The sequence below is a fragment of the Coregonus clupeaformis genome, chromosome 15 (assembly GCF_020615455.1).
Source record: "Coregonus clupeaformis isolate EN_2021a chromosome 15, ASM2061545v1, whole genome shotgun sequence".
Taxonomy (NCBI): Eukaryota; Metazoa; Chordata; class Actinopteri; order Salmoniformes; family Salmonidae; genus Coregonus; species Coregonus clupeaformis.
This window is the reverse complement of record NC_059206.1, coordinates 1,341,291-1,355,058: the sequence shown is the minus strand read 5'-3', so window position 1 is coordinate 1,355,058 and position 13,768 is coordinate 1,341,291. Positions and strand designations below refer to the sequence as shown.

The window sequence follows — 13,768 nt, the reverse complement described above, 5'->3', positions numbered from 1 at the left end:
AACTTCAACTCAAGTGCTAGTCAGTATATCTTTGTCATACAGCATTGCCGCTGGGGGAAGATAAACGTACTTCCTCAGTCCTCTTCGTCCCGGGTGGGACATAAGGCAGCAACAATATTCTACCACTGGAGTCTGTCTTTGGCCACATCTTGTGCCCTGTCCCATGAGGAGGAAACTAAAGAGGGAGGAAAATTCATTCCATCTCACGGATACACTGCAAAAAAGGCTGGGCATCGCAATACTTTCGGTTCTAACCACAAAAGTGAAGCTGAATCCAACCTATGAACTTGAAGAATGTCTCTTTTAGTCGCATTCCACATATTTCCGTGAAAGGGTACGTGTGTTGTGTTTGTCTATGGTGAGGGTCAGGACTGGAGCCAGTTAAACTGGTGTTTCACAACCTGCTGTCAACGATCAAGAGTTGTTTTAGACAAAACATTTAAATAGAAACACTAAGCAGAGCAGAAAGGAGAGGAGCTGGACTCCACAGCACTAGAGGAATGCAGTGTTATGTTGAGTCCCAAATGGCACCCAAACTCCATGGGGCTTTGGTCAAAAGTAGTGCACTAAATAGGGTCATTTGGGATGCCATCTTAGTAAGCAGCTGGGCTGTGCTGTGCTGTGTGCTCTCTGCTTTGCAGTCTCCACACTAATGGGATATTAAACTTGTTGGAGAAACAAGGAAACGTTAAACACAGGGAGTCCACAGTTGGCAAGCAGATAGGTACTGTATTCTCTGCACAGTCTCATGTGGAAAGAGCGAGTGGAGGGCGTAGGAAGTGAGAGATGAGGGAAGGGAGGGAGAGAGCAGAGGGAGAGAGTTCTCCTTCTTCCTTCCTCAGCCCCCACAGTTTTCAGCAGATAAAGGTCACCGTTGCCTAGGTGACTTGGCAGAAAAAGGGAAACTATCTGGTCAGTCTTTTTTTGCCTTGTTCCTTCCCGAGCTGCAGATAGAGAAAGAGAGAGAGAGCAGAGAGAGAACTGAGAGGGAGCAGAGAGCAGAGCAGAGCAGAGCGGAGAGAGAACAGAGAGAGCACAGAGAGAACAGACAGAGATAACAGAGTGAGAGAACAGAGAGAGAGCAGAGCAGAGCGGAGAGAGAACAGAGTGAGAGAACAGAGAGAGCACAGAGAGAACAGACAGAGATAACAGAGTGAGAGAACAGAGAGAGTGCAGAGGGAGAGAGAACAGAGTGAGAGCAGAGCGGAGAAGGAAAACCACATGCATACAGTAGATACGATTATTTTAGTCTCTCCTCTAACAGAACAAAGGGCTGTGTGGATGGACAATACAATGGGCTTTAATACCGTGGGACAATTAAAGTGAACTACATTCCCTCTAAAGCTGCCTAAATATGTGAAACATGCAGTAATGAGCTTGCTAGACCTTCAGGACCCAAGGATATGGTGCTACTGCTGGAATGAGTGGGTTGTATTTTTCCTCATTCCTACTACTCAAGAGCTATGTCAAAATATTTGCAGGAGGTTTATGGGGGAAGTTTGTCTTAGGAATGATAGATAGCCTATATGCAAAACCTTCACGTGCCTTCACATGTGTTTAGCCTGGAAAATACATTGGATGTTGGTTTAAACATAGTGTTAAAATAAATCTTAAAGATGTCATTGTGTGTGTACACCACATAGTTACATAGACAATATATCAAAGCTCAATTGCAAATAAAGACAGGTAAGGCAAGTCATTACAGTAAAGAGGAAAAACTCATGTTTATTTTGTCATGAATTTTACACTGTGAAAGAAAATCTGTCACATGTACAAAACAATGTTATTTAAAAAAATCATAATAAAATAAAACTTTGACATGACAGACAAAATGAAAACAAATGCACATTGACAGTGTTTTTAAAGATGCATCCTGTCAGAATTTTACATCATTTTGGTGAACGCCTACAGCAAGCCAGTCAGGGAGAACACACTACACGTAAGCGAGCTGAATCCCGATAAAGGGGGAAGAGAGAGAGGGCAAAAAGAGAAAGGGAAGAAAATGACTCTCAACAATTACTTGTAAATTGGAGGGGCACTCACTGTTGACCGTTGCCAAGGTAACTTATGTTCAAAAGGAACCCTCTTATCTGATTGGTGAGGCGAAAGGCGCAGTGTTCTGTGAGCGGGTTGGTTAGGGGGTCGACATCAAGGAGCCAATGAGCTCTCCATAGAATTCCTTAAACAGTTTGTGCTTTTTTAAGCCTGGGAGGTGGGAGTTGGGCTGGGAGGTGGGCTGGGAGGTGGGAGTTGATCTGGGAGGTTGGTGGCTCAAATAATCAAACAGGAATGTGGAATGCAAGGGATTGAGGCGATTCACTGAATCCATCCAGAACACATCCTGCCTGGGAAAATCTATACAACTGTTAGCTTTTATGTTGACCGTGACAATTATTTAATCATGCTAAACTGTACATGTCAATATTTTGGCCACCCAGACAGACAAACAGACAAAAACATCCAGAAATCAACGACTACTGGTACGAAGTTTTGGATGCAAGTATTTAAGACATTCTCTTTTTTGGTCTTTGGAACTCTTCCCTGTCATATTTCCTCCCATACATCAGTGACACGATGGTGAAGAGCACTGCGGGGTCTGCCTGCCATTTAAGCTTACAGGATTCAGCTAACTACACATCCTCTTTCTCCTCCTCATCTTCACACTAAAAGGGCAGTATTCTGACTTGAGATCTACATGCTTAGCTCATATTATTCGTGCAAGTCTCCTGTTGACATTGATAAATGATGTACACAGAAGTCTGAGCTACATACGCTCCTCTCAAGTCAGAATATTGAATATTTGAGTGTGGGACTTAGAATTAAGCAGATATGCCTCCTAGCAGAGTCAACATTTAAATGGGAGATGTTACTCTACCAAGAGTCCATCTCTAAAACAAACACATTCTCTAAGCAAGGCCTTGTTGACCCACCCACTGGACACTTGCACTCTAGGTAATCTGAGCGTCCATCCCTACACTGACCCCTAACCCCAGACCTCTAACCTCTGACCTGTTCACCTCACTGACCAAATGGTTGGAACAGGTTCCACTTTGGGAGAAACTGAACAGTGCAAAAAAAAGGGTCATGCATGATATACCCTTAAAAAGATCAACATTCATTCACTTGGAAATGAATGCAGGCAGAGAAACAATAAATAGGATTCAACTTTTTCTTTACGTAAACAAATAAAGTAAAGTAATTTTCATATAAATTAAGATTTATGAAACATGATACATTGGAGCAAGATAAGACAATAATGTATTAAGTTTGGGTTAGCAAGGTGACAAGATGATCTTGACCAGAGAAGTTCATCATGCCAATCTTATTGAGTCCCCATGTCCGTAGTACATGCTCTGAAGAGTTCAGAATAATCTTCTAGGCAAAGTGGAAAATCTATCCATCAGTAATCCAACAAAATAATACTTCTCATTGGAATTACTTTAGAACAAACAGTAAATAGTGTGCAAGAGCAAACCCTTTAGGGCTGGATGCAATCCATACAGCAAGCTTAAAATGTAAAGGTCATTTCCGATTGAGCCGACATATGCAGCTATTACCGTAAATGCAGTCTCTGCGAACGCGGAAACATTGCCTTTCAATTTCAATCACGCTGTAACCCTGATATTCAGCGCTACAGATTGAATCGAGCCCATAGTGTCCAACTGAGCTTGAATTAGCATTTTCTTCAGTTCTGTGCTGCATTGTTCACTACTCTTCTTGGATTATTGTTATTTTGGATCAGGAGAGTGTAGTGACCTACTGCCAGAATGGGCTTCCTTTGGGGTTGGGGGAGGCAGGGTCGGGGGGAGGCAGGGTGAAAGGGGGTGGCAACTTCACATCGGTAGACATGTCAGGACATGACCCTCCTTCACCCTCTCCCCAACGCCCCTCTCAGACTCAGCTGGTGCTGGCACCTCAAGTCCCCACGACACGTAGTGACAGCTAGAGCCAGGTCTCACAGCAAACTGCCAAAGACGAACTTCCAACACCCATTACACCGTTTTAAACCCCAAACGCCTACTAGGTGACGGAGACAGGAAGAGGAGGGGAGGAGGTTGTCCATCTCTCTCTTTCTTCTCTCCTCTTCCTTGGCGAGGGCAGAACGACTGGAACAAGAAGAGTCTAATGTCTCAGATACACTAGGGAGGAGATAAAACTGTTTATGGATCAGTTGGTTATAATCAAGCTGAAGAGTTGTCTGTCTCTGGTCACTCACATGCTGATCAAGGTCTCTCCCCTCTCCTCACATGTATCCTATGTCCAAACAGGACAAACTTCCTTCATGCTATTAAATTAAAGGCCCTGTACAGAGGGTTTTTACATTTATTTTTCTAATTTCATATCACAGAATTATCAGAGTGAGAAGAGCAAAGACATAGTCCGTAGTACAAGTATTTCATGATTGAATGGAAAGAAATCCAGGCAGTGTGAGTGTGTGACTGACTGATATGTTGATGGGTGTTTCATGGAAGGCTGAGAAGCACAGGCGCGGTATGCCGATAGTACACTGGGATTAGGGGGTTGTTGGATCTTACAGCACAAGCAGCAGGTTGTTGGGTTTGTTTGCATGAATAACGTCCAAACCTCTCTCTCAAAAACGATATGACATCATTGACATTATGACATCATTCTGTGTACAAGGTCCTCTCAGGAGCATTGATAGTTCTTTAAACATCTGTAAACTCACAGTAGCATTAGGGTGGATCAATGTGCGTTTTCACACTTACACCATGGTTCAGTTTTTTTCATGGAAGAAAATTAGAAAGTCGTTTTTTTTTATTGCACAGACAGGAAGTTAAAGAGTGTGATTCTATCTTCACATCTGGAATCCAGTGGATGATGCAAAACAGAGAAATCTGAGGAAAAAGGAGAGAGAGAAAAAAAAAAAACATTAGACAAACAGTGTTTAAGAGGTCATGGAAAATATCTCTGCTTTCGCGCCTCGAAAAAAGGCTCAAAAGTAGACAATTTAACACATTTGCTAAGAGTCAAATGTTTGGACGGAAAAATCCCTCAAATAGACTCCAGACCCTATCTTCACTCCCTTACTGTCCCCCTCACTCCTTCTCTTTCTCCCCTCAGTAAAAAAACTAAACAGACACTGCTTTGCCTGCTGTGGCGTTTGCACCTGTTTCTCTAGAGAAGTGCCAGAGATATCACGCATTAGGCTAGAAGGCTAATGGACTCCTTTGTGAAATTCATTCACTTTACTGCCATTCCCGACACAGTTAGGCTTCTTTTTAACGCTCCCCCAAATCTAAATCCAGATAGATATTTCAAATCTGACGGCCTTTGAGTTCTGCTCTGCATCTCATTCTGACTTTTCGGTTTTAAAAGCTTTCTTTTTTTCTTTTTTCAGCATTACACCCCAGATGGTTTATAGCCTAGGGAAGGCCCCATGTGTAACATGAGTCTAATATCCATTTTAAAAACATATCCTCCTCCCCAATCTCTCTCGCCTTCTTCCCATGTGGCCCTATCTAGAGGGGGAAACCCAATCTTACAACTGGCTGTGGTAGCTAGAGGAAACGCACACACACATACACACACACACACACACACACAGAGATGAGTGCATAACGGTTGCGCCCGAACATCCTATGCAAGAAGCCAACTCTTCCTCCCAGAAGAGGCCTTTCTCATTTAGGCTTACAGAAAATATCTAGTTATACTGGCGTAGTGATGGGGATATCTGCCTGGAGGTCATAGCATAGCGAAGGAAGCATCTCTCTCCTCTCCAACGCATGAGTGGAATGAGCTAGCTGACTGATAAAATAATCCTCATTTCAGATTTTGGGAGATTCTATACCCTGGAGTTCCCTAGTCCTTACCAACCTTGGGAGTTACAAAATGGAACGATAACAAATTGGATTTGATCAATATTGGCACCCTTGCGAGACTAAAGCTGATCACTGAACAAAAACATGAATTGGCTTGACACCAGATTCCTAGTGGGGCTCTAACCAGTACAAGCCAGCAGGACAGACTAGACCTGATGGAGGGAGAGGGAGCAAGAGAAAGGGAGGGATGAAGAGAGAGGGGAGGGAAGAGTAGAGAGGGGAGGGAAGAGTAGAGAGGGGAAGGAAGAGTAGAGAGGGGAGGGAAGAGTAGAGAGAGGAGGGAAGTGTAGAGAGAGGAGGGAAGAGTAGAGAGGGGAGGGAAGAGTAGAGAGGGGAGGGAAGAGTAGAGAGGGGAGGGGAGGGGAGGGAAGAGTAGAGAGGGGAGGGAAGAGTAGAGAGGGGAGGGGAGAGTAGAGAGGGGAGGGAAGAGTAGAGAGGGGAGGGGAGAGTAGAGAGAGGAGGGAAGAGTAGAGAGGGGAGGGAAGAGTAGAGAGGGGAGGGAAGAGTAGAGAGAGGAGGGAAGAGTAGAGAGAGGAGGGAAGTGCAGAGTAGAGTGGGGAGGGAAGAGTAGAGAGGGGAGGGGAGAGTAGAGAGAGGAGGGAAGAGTAGAGAGGGGAGGGAAGAGTAGAGAGGGGAGGGAAGGGTAGAGAGAGGAGGGAAGTGCAGAGTAGAGTGGGGAGGGAAGAGTAGGGAAATGTAGAGTGGAGTCCCCCTGGGAAGTGTTGAGCAACTAAAAAAGTGTGAGAACAGACAAACTGAAGAGGAGAGATCTGTTTTTCACCCTTCTCTCCTCCCCTCCCACTATTTAGTGGACAGTAATACATCACTGTCATTGTGTCTCTGTGTAGTCACCGCTCCACACTATAACTGATAACAGAAAAATGGGCACCTACACAGAAGAGAGGATCAGCCCTTATTATAAATCAGTGACTGACATCTGAAATAATTGTACACCCAAAATCAGTCATTTTGCATTGGTCTAGGTTAAAGCCTTCACTGCAGTTTCAGAGATGAGTCACTGAAGAAAAATGAGCACTTATAAGTCAGGGAGCATTTCATAAAAGGAGAGCGGAGAATAGTGGAGTGGAGAGGCGCATCAGTATCCCAGGGCCGATCGATCAATCTATTTATCTATCCCTCCCTCTCTGTCTCACTCTCTCCTGTTTCTCTCTCCCTCTCTGTCTCTCCGCTCTCTTTGGCTCATGAGCTGAGGGCACACAGCCATTTCACCAAGGTCTGCGAAATGAGAAGGTCTGCCAATTGTGTGTGTGCATGCGTGTGCCTTTATGCGATCGTGTGTGAGTGTGAAACAGAGAGTCGGATTATGACACCAGGGTCTCCAGTGTTCAGAATGAGCACAGTTGCCAATGGTCTGTGCTCTACATCCGTCTGGCCTGCTTATCGTCACGGAGACAGAGAGTGGTTACTATAAGGCTATGCAGACACACACAGACAGACACAGGGCACAGGGGAGAAGTGGGGGAGAGGTGGGGGAGACTGGGGCTGCTCAGAGCAACAGTAAACACTCACTTCCAGGCCAGGCACTGTTATTTGTCAGGGCCGGAGTGTACTGGCTGTGTGTTTTGCTTGTCTGCATGGCTGTGCAGCCGCGTTCTCTCTAAAAGACAAATGCCAAAGCCTTACTCTCTCCCCACTACTCCCTACTACCACCCTCTGCCTTCTCCTCATCTCAGTAACCCCAGACTGCAACTGAAGAGCAGCAGTCTGCCTCCCTGAGCTGCTGGCTGCCTCCCTCCCTCAATCCCTCTTTCCCCCATCCCCCTCTCTCTCTCCCTCCCTCCTGTCCTCCGTCCCTCCCTCCCGTTTCTTCCATCCCTCCATTTCTCCCTCCCACTCTTTCCTCTCTTCCCTCCCTCTCTCCCTCCCACCCAGAGCACCATAAACCCATCAAAAGGAGGCGATTGAGAGTGGATTAGCCTCACCAGGATGTTGTAGCCTGCCGGCATGTAACTTGTCTAATTGGCCTCCCCCCTCAACCCCCTCAGACAAATGTCACCCACAGGGATAATAAAAGTATTCTATTCTGTTTCAATTACCCCCTGTGTGCCTCCTCCCTCGCTGCCTCGTGCAGGTTGAAGTTTATTGTCATGAGTCTTGTCCTGGAGGCAGAACTGAGCGATTTCCCCTTAGGCCAGCTGCAAAGTCAAAATTGCCTCACCCCAACCCTGCGGTCTCATAACTCTCATAACCTACACATACAATCCCCTATATTCTATCCTACCACTCACTCCCCTCTCTCCACACAGACCCCCGCACACATGCTCAAATACACACACACACACACGCTCAGATACAAAGGGATATCCAGCTATGGTGAAATCTGTGGTCTGATGCATTTTGTTTATCCCTGTATCTGTGGTTTTCAGTGGAATCGACAGACAGAAATCAAATAGCAGCGGCTGCTTGGTTAGTATTCAAAGCATGCAGTTCAGCCCTGGCCAAAATCGCATGGCAATCTAATTACTCTATCAATAGTCCATTTGTGCTTGATTCAATCAGGATCTTTGTAGGGTGACGGAGGGAGAATGGGATTTTGATCTACTGGCTATTGAATGAAAACAGCTATCTTTAACCTATGAGCTGGGAATTTTACTAATAACATCCCAGTATGTGACAATGAGAGCTCAAAACACAGCCCAATAGATATGTGACTAAGTGAAAAAAATGTTGGGGAAAAACTGACAACAAGAAACTGTCTTACGCACTCAGCTCAGCTGAGAATACTTGAAATCACTTGAACTCTCCAGTTTGGACTGTCCAGAGTATCACTAATACATTATGCATTCCATCTCGTTCCCCTACTGACAGACAGTAACAAACAACAACACTGAGAGAGAGAGAGAGAGAGAGAGAGAGAGAGAGAGAGAGAGAGAGAGAGAGAGAGAGAGAGAGAGAGAGAGAGAGAGAGAGAGAGAGAGAGAGAGAGAGAGAGAGAGAGAGAGAGAGAGATAAAGAGACATACAGGGAGAGACAGAGAGAGAGAGACACAGCGAGATAGATAGAGAGAGAGAGAGTGAGAGAGAGAGAGAGAGAGAGAGAGAGAGAGAGAGAGTGAGAGAGAGAGAAAGAAAGAAAGAAAGAGAGAGACTGATCTCCATACCTCATGGGAGGGGGGTTGGGATGGAGGTGTGGGGCTATCCCAGAATGCCATCCGGCTCAGGCTGGGAGATGTTTCCAGGTGCTGACGAAGGCAGTGGGGATGAGGGAGTAGGGTACGGTAGTGATGCTGTTCCAAGCGTCCAGCGTCGGGTCATAACAGTCCAGAGTCTTACACCGCTGCGTGCCAAAGTAGCCCCCCACCACGTAGAGTTTGTTACCTGACGCCACGGCCTGGCAGCTCATCCTCTTGGCCGTCACGTCTCCCACTTTAGTCCACTGGTAGGTATCGCTGCTGAACTTATAGGCCGAGCACGCAGAGAACTCTGTGTCCCCGCCCATCACAAAGATCTGGTTGCCGAGGACGGCGGCGGCAGTGTAGCGCCAGGGCTGCGGGCAGGAGGCGGGTACCACCCAGCAATTCTCCTGCGGGTCATAGCACTGCACCTTGGGTAGTTTGTCATGGGTGACGCTGGTGCCTCCGAAGGCGAAGAGTTTCAATTTGACACTGACCACCGCCGCGTTGCTCACGCCTTCCCTCAGCGGCGCCACCATGGTCCACTTATTGGCCGCCGGGTCGAACTGCTCCACCTGTTTCAGGGACACCGAGGGCGAGGCGGGGAGACAGCCGGTGCCTGCCGTGTGTCCTCCAACCACGTACAAGCAGTGTTTCAGCTCGGCTGACCCATGGCCGAAGCGGGCGATGAGCATGGGCGCCGCCTTGGACCACTCCTCATGCACGGTGTCGTAGACCCACACGTCTTTGGACACACCGTTCTCCGAGCCCCTCCCACCGGTCACGTAGACCTTACAGCCGATTGCGCAAGCGCTGAACTCCTTCCTGGGGCTGGGGATGTCCGCCTTGGGGATGATCTCCTTGGCCTTCTGGTCCACCAAGTACAGCTTGTCACACATGAAGGTCTGCCCTCCCAGGAGGAACAGGGCGTGGCTGGTCTTCCTGGGCCGGGCGCAGGGGCTGTTCACCACCCCGTCGTTCTGGAGGATCTTCAGCTTGCAGTGGATGGCCTCGTCCACCAGCTCCTTGCTCTTTAACTGGGCGTTGATCAGCTCCTCCGTGGACACGTTCTCCATGAGGAAGATGGCAGGGAGGAGCGCCAGGCGGACGGTCTGCAGCAGCTCTGGCAGGTGGCAGTGCCTCCTCTCCAGGTCGTAGTTGACCCAGTTGAGGGTGGCCTCATAGACCAGCCTCTCGTCCTCTGTCTCCAGCTCCTCATGGGAAAGGAGCTGCACCACCATGTCTTTGGGGAGCTGCAGGAAGTCCTCCGTCTTGCAGATGGCGGGGAAGTTGCTGAGGCACATGCCCCAGGAGAGCTCGGACAGCTTGGTGCACTGGTGGGCGTCGGACAGCAGCAGCATGCCCAGGCAGTTGGACGGGTGCAGGTTCCTCTCCAGGAACTCGGCGCAGGCGTCCCGGATGTCCTGGAACTCCAGCATGTCCCCGGCCTCCAGGAGGGACTCTGCGTTCTCCTCGTTAATGACCACGCGGGAGGAGTAGGCGTAGTCTAATAATAGCTCCAGGACCTCAGGGTGGATGGAGTCCCTGAAGTCAACCTCGCTGGCCTGGCTCTCCCGGAGACCTCCAGAGAACATAGCCTGACAGACAAACAAGGGGGTGGGAAACCAAGAGTTAGCGCATTAGCTCATTAGCATTTAGCCCAGCTAGTGTTAGCATGGCAGCTAAAAGTGACATGTTTTCCAATGGGAAACACTAACAGTTCCCTGCCTTGATAAACAGTGTCTTTACCTCGAAGTAGCGGCTGCAGGCGGCCAGCACGGCACGGTGGCAGGGGAAGGAGCGGCTCCCGGCGTGGAGGAGGACGTCGGTGAAGAGACGTTGCTGCCGCAGCGTGTTCAGGTGCATGAGGACGCTGTCAGCGTACGACGACTTGTGGAACAGGTAGATGTTCATGGAGCCAGTGCTGGCACGTGACTTGCGGTTCTCATGGACGCAGACAGACATTTTCATTGAATCCTGGAGAAAGAGAACAAAATTCTGAATTGTATTTACATTATTATACTGTATAATAATCAAGTAATAGACATAGCCAGTGGCATGGGTGATTCTAAAATGAAAACCCATACAAACATATGGAAACCCATACAAAAACATGATAGAATAATGCATGATAATATATTTAAAGCCTGGGGATATAGCCTACAGTTCAAAGTCCCTTTTCTAACCAGAAACCCTGAATATAAATGGAAGCTAGTCCAAGCCAAGCCAAACCCTGTTAGAGTGTATTACTAATCTCTACACAGTCCTAAGGGTAGTGAGTCTCCATCTCATTCTCAGGTTGCGTCCCAATTGGCCCCATATTCCCTATATAGCCCTATGGGCCCTGGTCAAAGAAGTGCACTATATAGAGAATATGGTCCCATTTGGGATGCAGACTCTCAGTCTCATTTTGATTTCATGGGGAGTGTGTGATATGATCAATATCAGCAGGGTCACTCCCTGGGCTGGGATCAAGAAAGCAATGCCTATCTGCCAGAGACGCTGATATGACTGGGACAGATAGACAGATAGCTGCTGTGCTGGATGATGTCATGACACACACACAGACCCTGTCTGATCTGATGTCTGGGGCTGGCTGGAATCTGTCTAATCATTGCCAGGTGTTCAAAGTGGACCAGGGATACTATGCAGGGAGAAAACTTTCAAAAGTAAACAGCAAGGCATGTGTATCCTATAACTGTCCAATGGCTACAGGAAAAATAAACCCTATCACTGGGCAAGATGTCAACATAACCCGTCAGTGTAAACAGCCGTCATCGCGAGTGTATATTCAAATCCAATCAGTCCTAATTGTCATGTACCCAGTACAATGCCGGCGGTCCCCGACTGGCTGTCACCGTCTCTGCGCGAGAGGTTAATTGTGTTATTAAACCCAACGCTCCACTGGACTAAAATTGTGTTCCTTACCGAATTTAACCGAATAAGGTAGGCCTACATTAAAGACACATCAGCAGCTATGTTGGCACTATATCGCACCTGATACCCCCCGTTAATCTGGTTACACCGGGAGCAGCTGTGAAGGGCACCCAGGGAGACCATTCAGAATAGACCGGGTTTAATCAATGAGAAGACAACACAATATAAGGGTTACAATTTCAAGGGATGATTTATTCTGTTTATAAATATAGCCTCAGTGTTTCTAGATGGGATTGGCTTGAAGATATTTATAAACGACATACACATGTTAAAACTCCTCTTCGTGCCCTAAAAATAACACATTTTAGGCTATATGATCTCAATCTTCGCTTTGTCTTGCTTCTCTCATTGAAGTATGCTAGAATACATGCAGCCTAGAATATTAACATGATATTGCAAATGTAAAACATAACGTTCCCTCTGAATATTGTCCTCTAAATTATTATAATATGGCATCTCCTAGACATATGTTTGAGGAATTTCTTTAAGTGTCATGCTGCAAAATACATTACAGGAAGGTGTCTTTAGGCTTTGTTCTTAAATTAGGCGTTTCCCCAAAAAAATACACAATAATGGTAGATGTGATCTTCTCAAATGCTCTATCAGAGCTCCTCCATGCATGGAGCCTATATCACAACAGCAACAATAATGGCAATAACAATTCTCAAATGTGGAAAATATGTGCCATGCATACCTCTTTGGGTGAAAGTAGGAGTTCAATTTTGTCCGCTTTATCCTTCGAACATGCCACTGCTGGAAGAGTAGCCACGATGCTGGTTCAAGCAAGCCACTTGTGCTTGGGAGTATGCGCGTCTTGGGTTCCTCAATAAGAAATAGCCTTATTTGGAGAGGATCTGGACACTATTTCTATCCCTATAGAGATGTCAATGGAGTCGAATCATGCAAATGTATCGTTCAGTGATGAGATCTCCAGTTCAACATTCGTCGTTCAGTCCAGTTTAAAGGAATAAAGATAAAGGTTTGCGCTCGCGGACTGACTCCAGACTTGCGTCTGATCATATAGGAGTTCTATGTCGCTAGTGCGTACGGTGCGCTCGGGTGAGTCGGGTCTTCCCTCCGTAAAATCAATGGGTGTGTTTATAGTGAGAAAGGGGGAGGAACGTCCTCGTGTCGAGGAAGCGGAGTGGGAAGTAGCATAGCGTGATGCGAACAGAGCAGCAGCAGCAGAGGCAGAGGCGGTAGGATGACAAGGGAAGGCAGAAAGAAGGGGGAGGTAATAAAACAGTTAAATAGTGAGTGAGAAAGAGTCAGCCGACTCAAATCCGAGAGTGGTAATATTTACTCACCTGCAGAACTGTGCCCTTTATTACAAACGGATGCTCAACAGACAAATTGGATCCTGATCCATCAGTAGGCATATAGAGCCTATAGCCTACCTACACTCTGTAATGTAGGCATTTGAGTTCATATTTTTTGCACACCATACTTGGCCTACTGGATGATAAAATGCACAAAATAAAATTTATATTAGGCTACATTTGAATTCCATGAAGTCAACTTCCTTAAAGGGAAGCTTCACAATTTTTCAACTTCCTAGTCATCATCTCCTGCACCACCCCAACATCAACATATGTGAAAATTGTGCATTTCTATGTTTTGTACTAAAAACATAGAGGAAGATAAGTGTTTTCAATGACATCATCGGTGTGCATTCATGTGGTTTTGACCAATTGTGAATTGTACTAATTGCCTACTAATTGTCTACTAATTGGTTGATGATGTCATTGGAAATACATATTTCTCTATCAGGAGTTTTTCAGGATAAAAAATAAATGGAATGGGGCTAAGCACAGGCAAAATCCTAGAGGAAAACCTGGTTCAATCTGCTTTCCACCAG

At 46.6% G+C, this 13,768-nt stretch overlaps 1 protein-coding gene across 1 annotated transcript; it reads right to left on the bottom strand.

Moving 5' to 3' along the window:
- Positions 1–1,699: 1,699 nt before the first annotated feature.
- Positions 1,700–12,973, bottom strand: LOC121582158 (ectoderm-neural cortex protein 1). Its single transcript, XM_041897780.2, has 4 exons — positions 12,605–12,973; positions 10,723–10,950; positions 8,962–10,571; positions 1,700–4,856 (listed from the first exon to the last, which is right to left on the bottom strand). Exons 2-3 carry the CDS (start codon positions 10,942–10,944, stop codon positions 9,018–9,020), a joined length of 1,776 nt encoding a protein of 591 aa, XP_041753714.2. The 5' UTR covers positions 10,945–10,950; positions 12,605–12,973; the 3' UTR covers positions 1,700–4,856; positions 8,962–9,017.
- Positions 12,974–13,768: the final 795 nt, after the last annotated feature.

What these genes read in the sequence shown, in the direction of transcription:
- LOC121582158 (XM_041897780.2), bottom strand. Translation starts at nt 10,944, where the DNA reads ATGAAAATGTCTGTCTGCGTCCATGAGAACCGCAAGTCACGTGCCAGC. An exon ending in CCTGCAGCCGCTACTTCGAG is followed by an intron (nt 10,572 to 10,722) that starts GTAAAGACACTG and finishes TTTGTCTGTCAG; the next exon opens with GCTATGTTCTCTGGAGGTCT.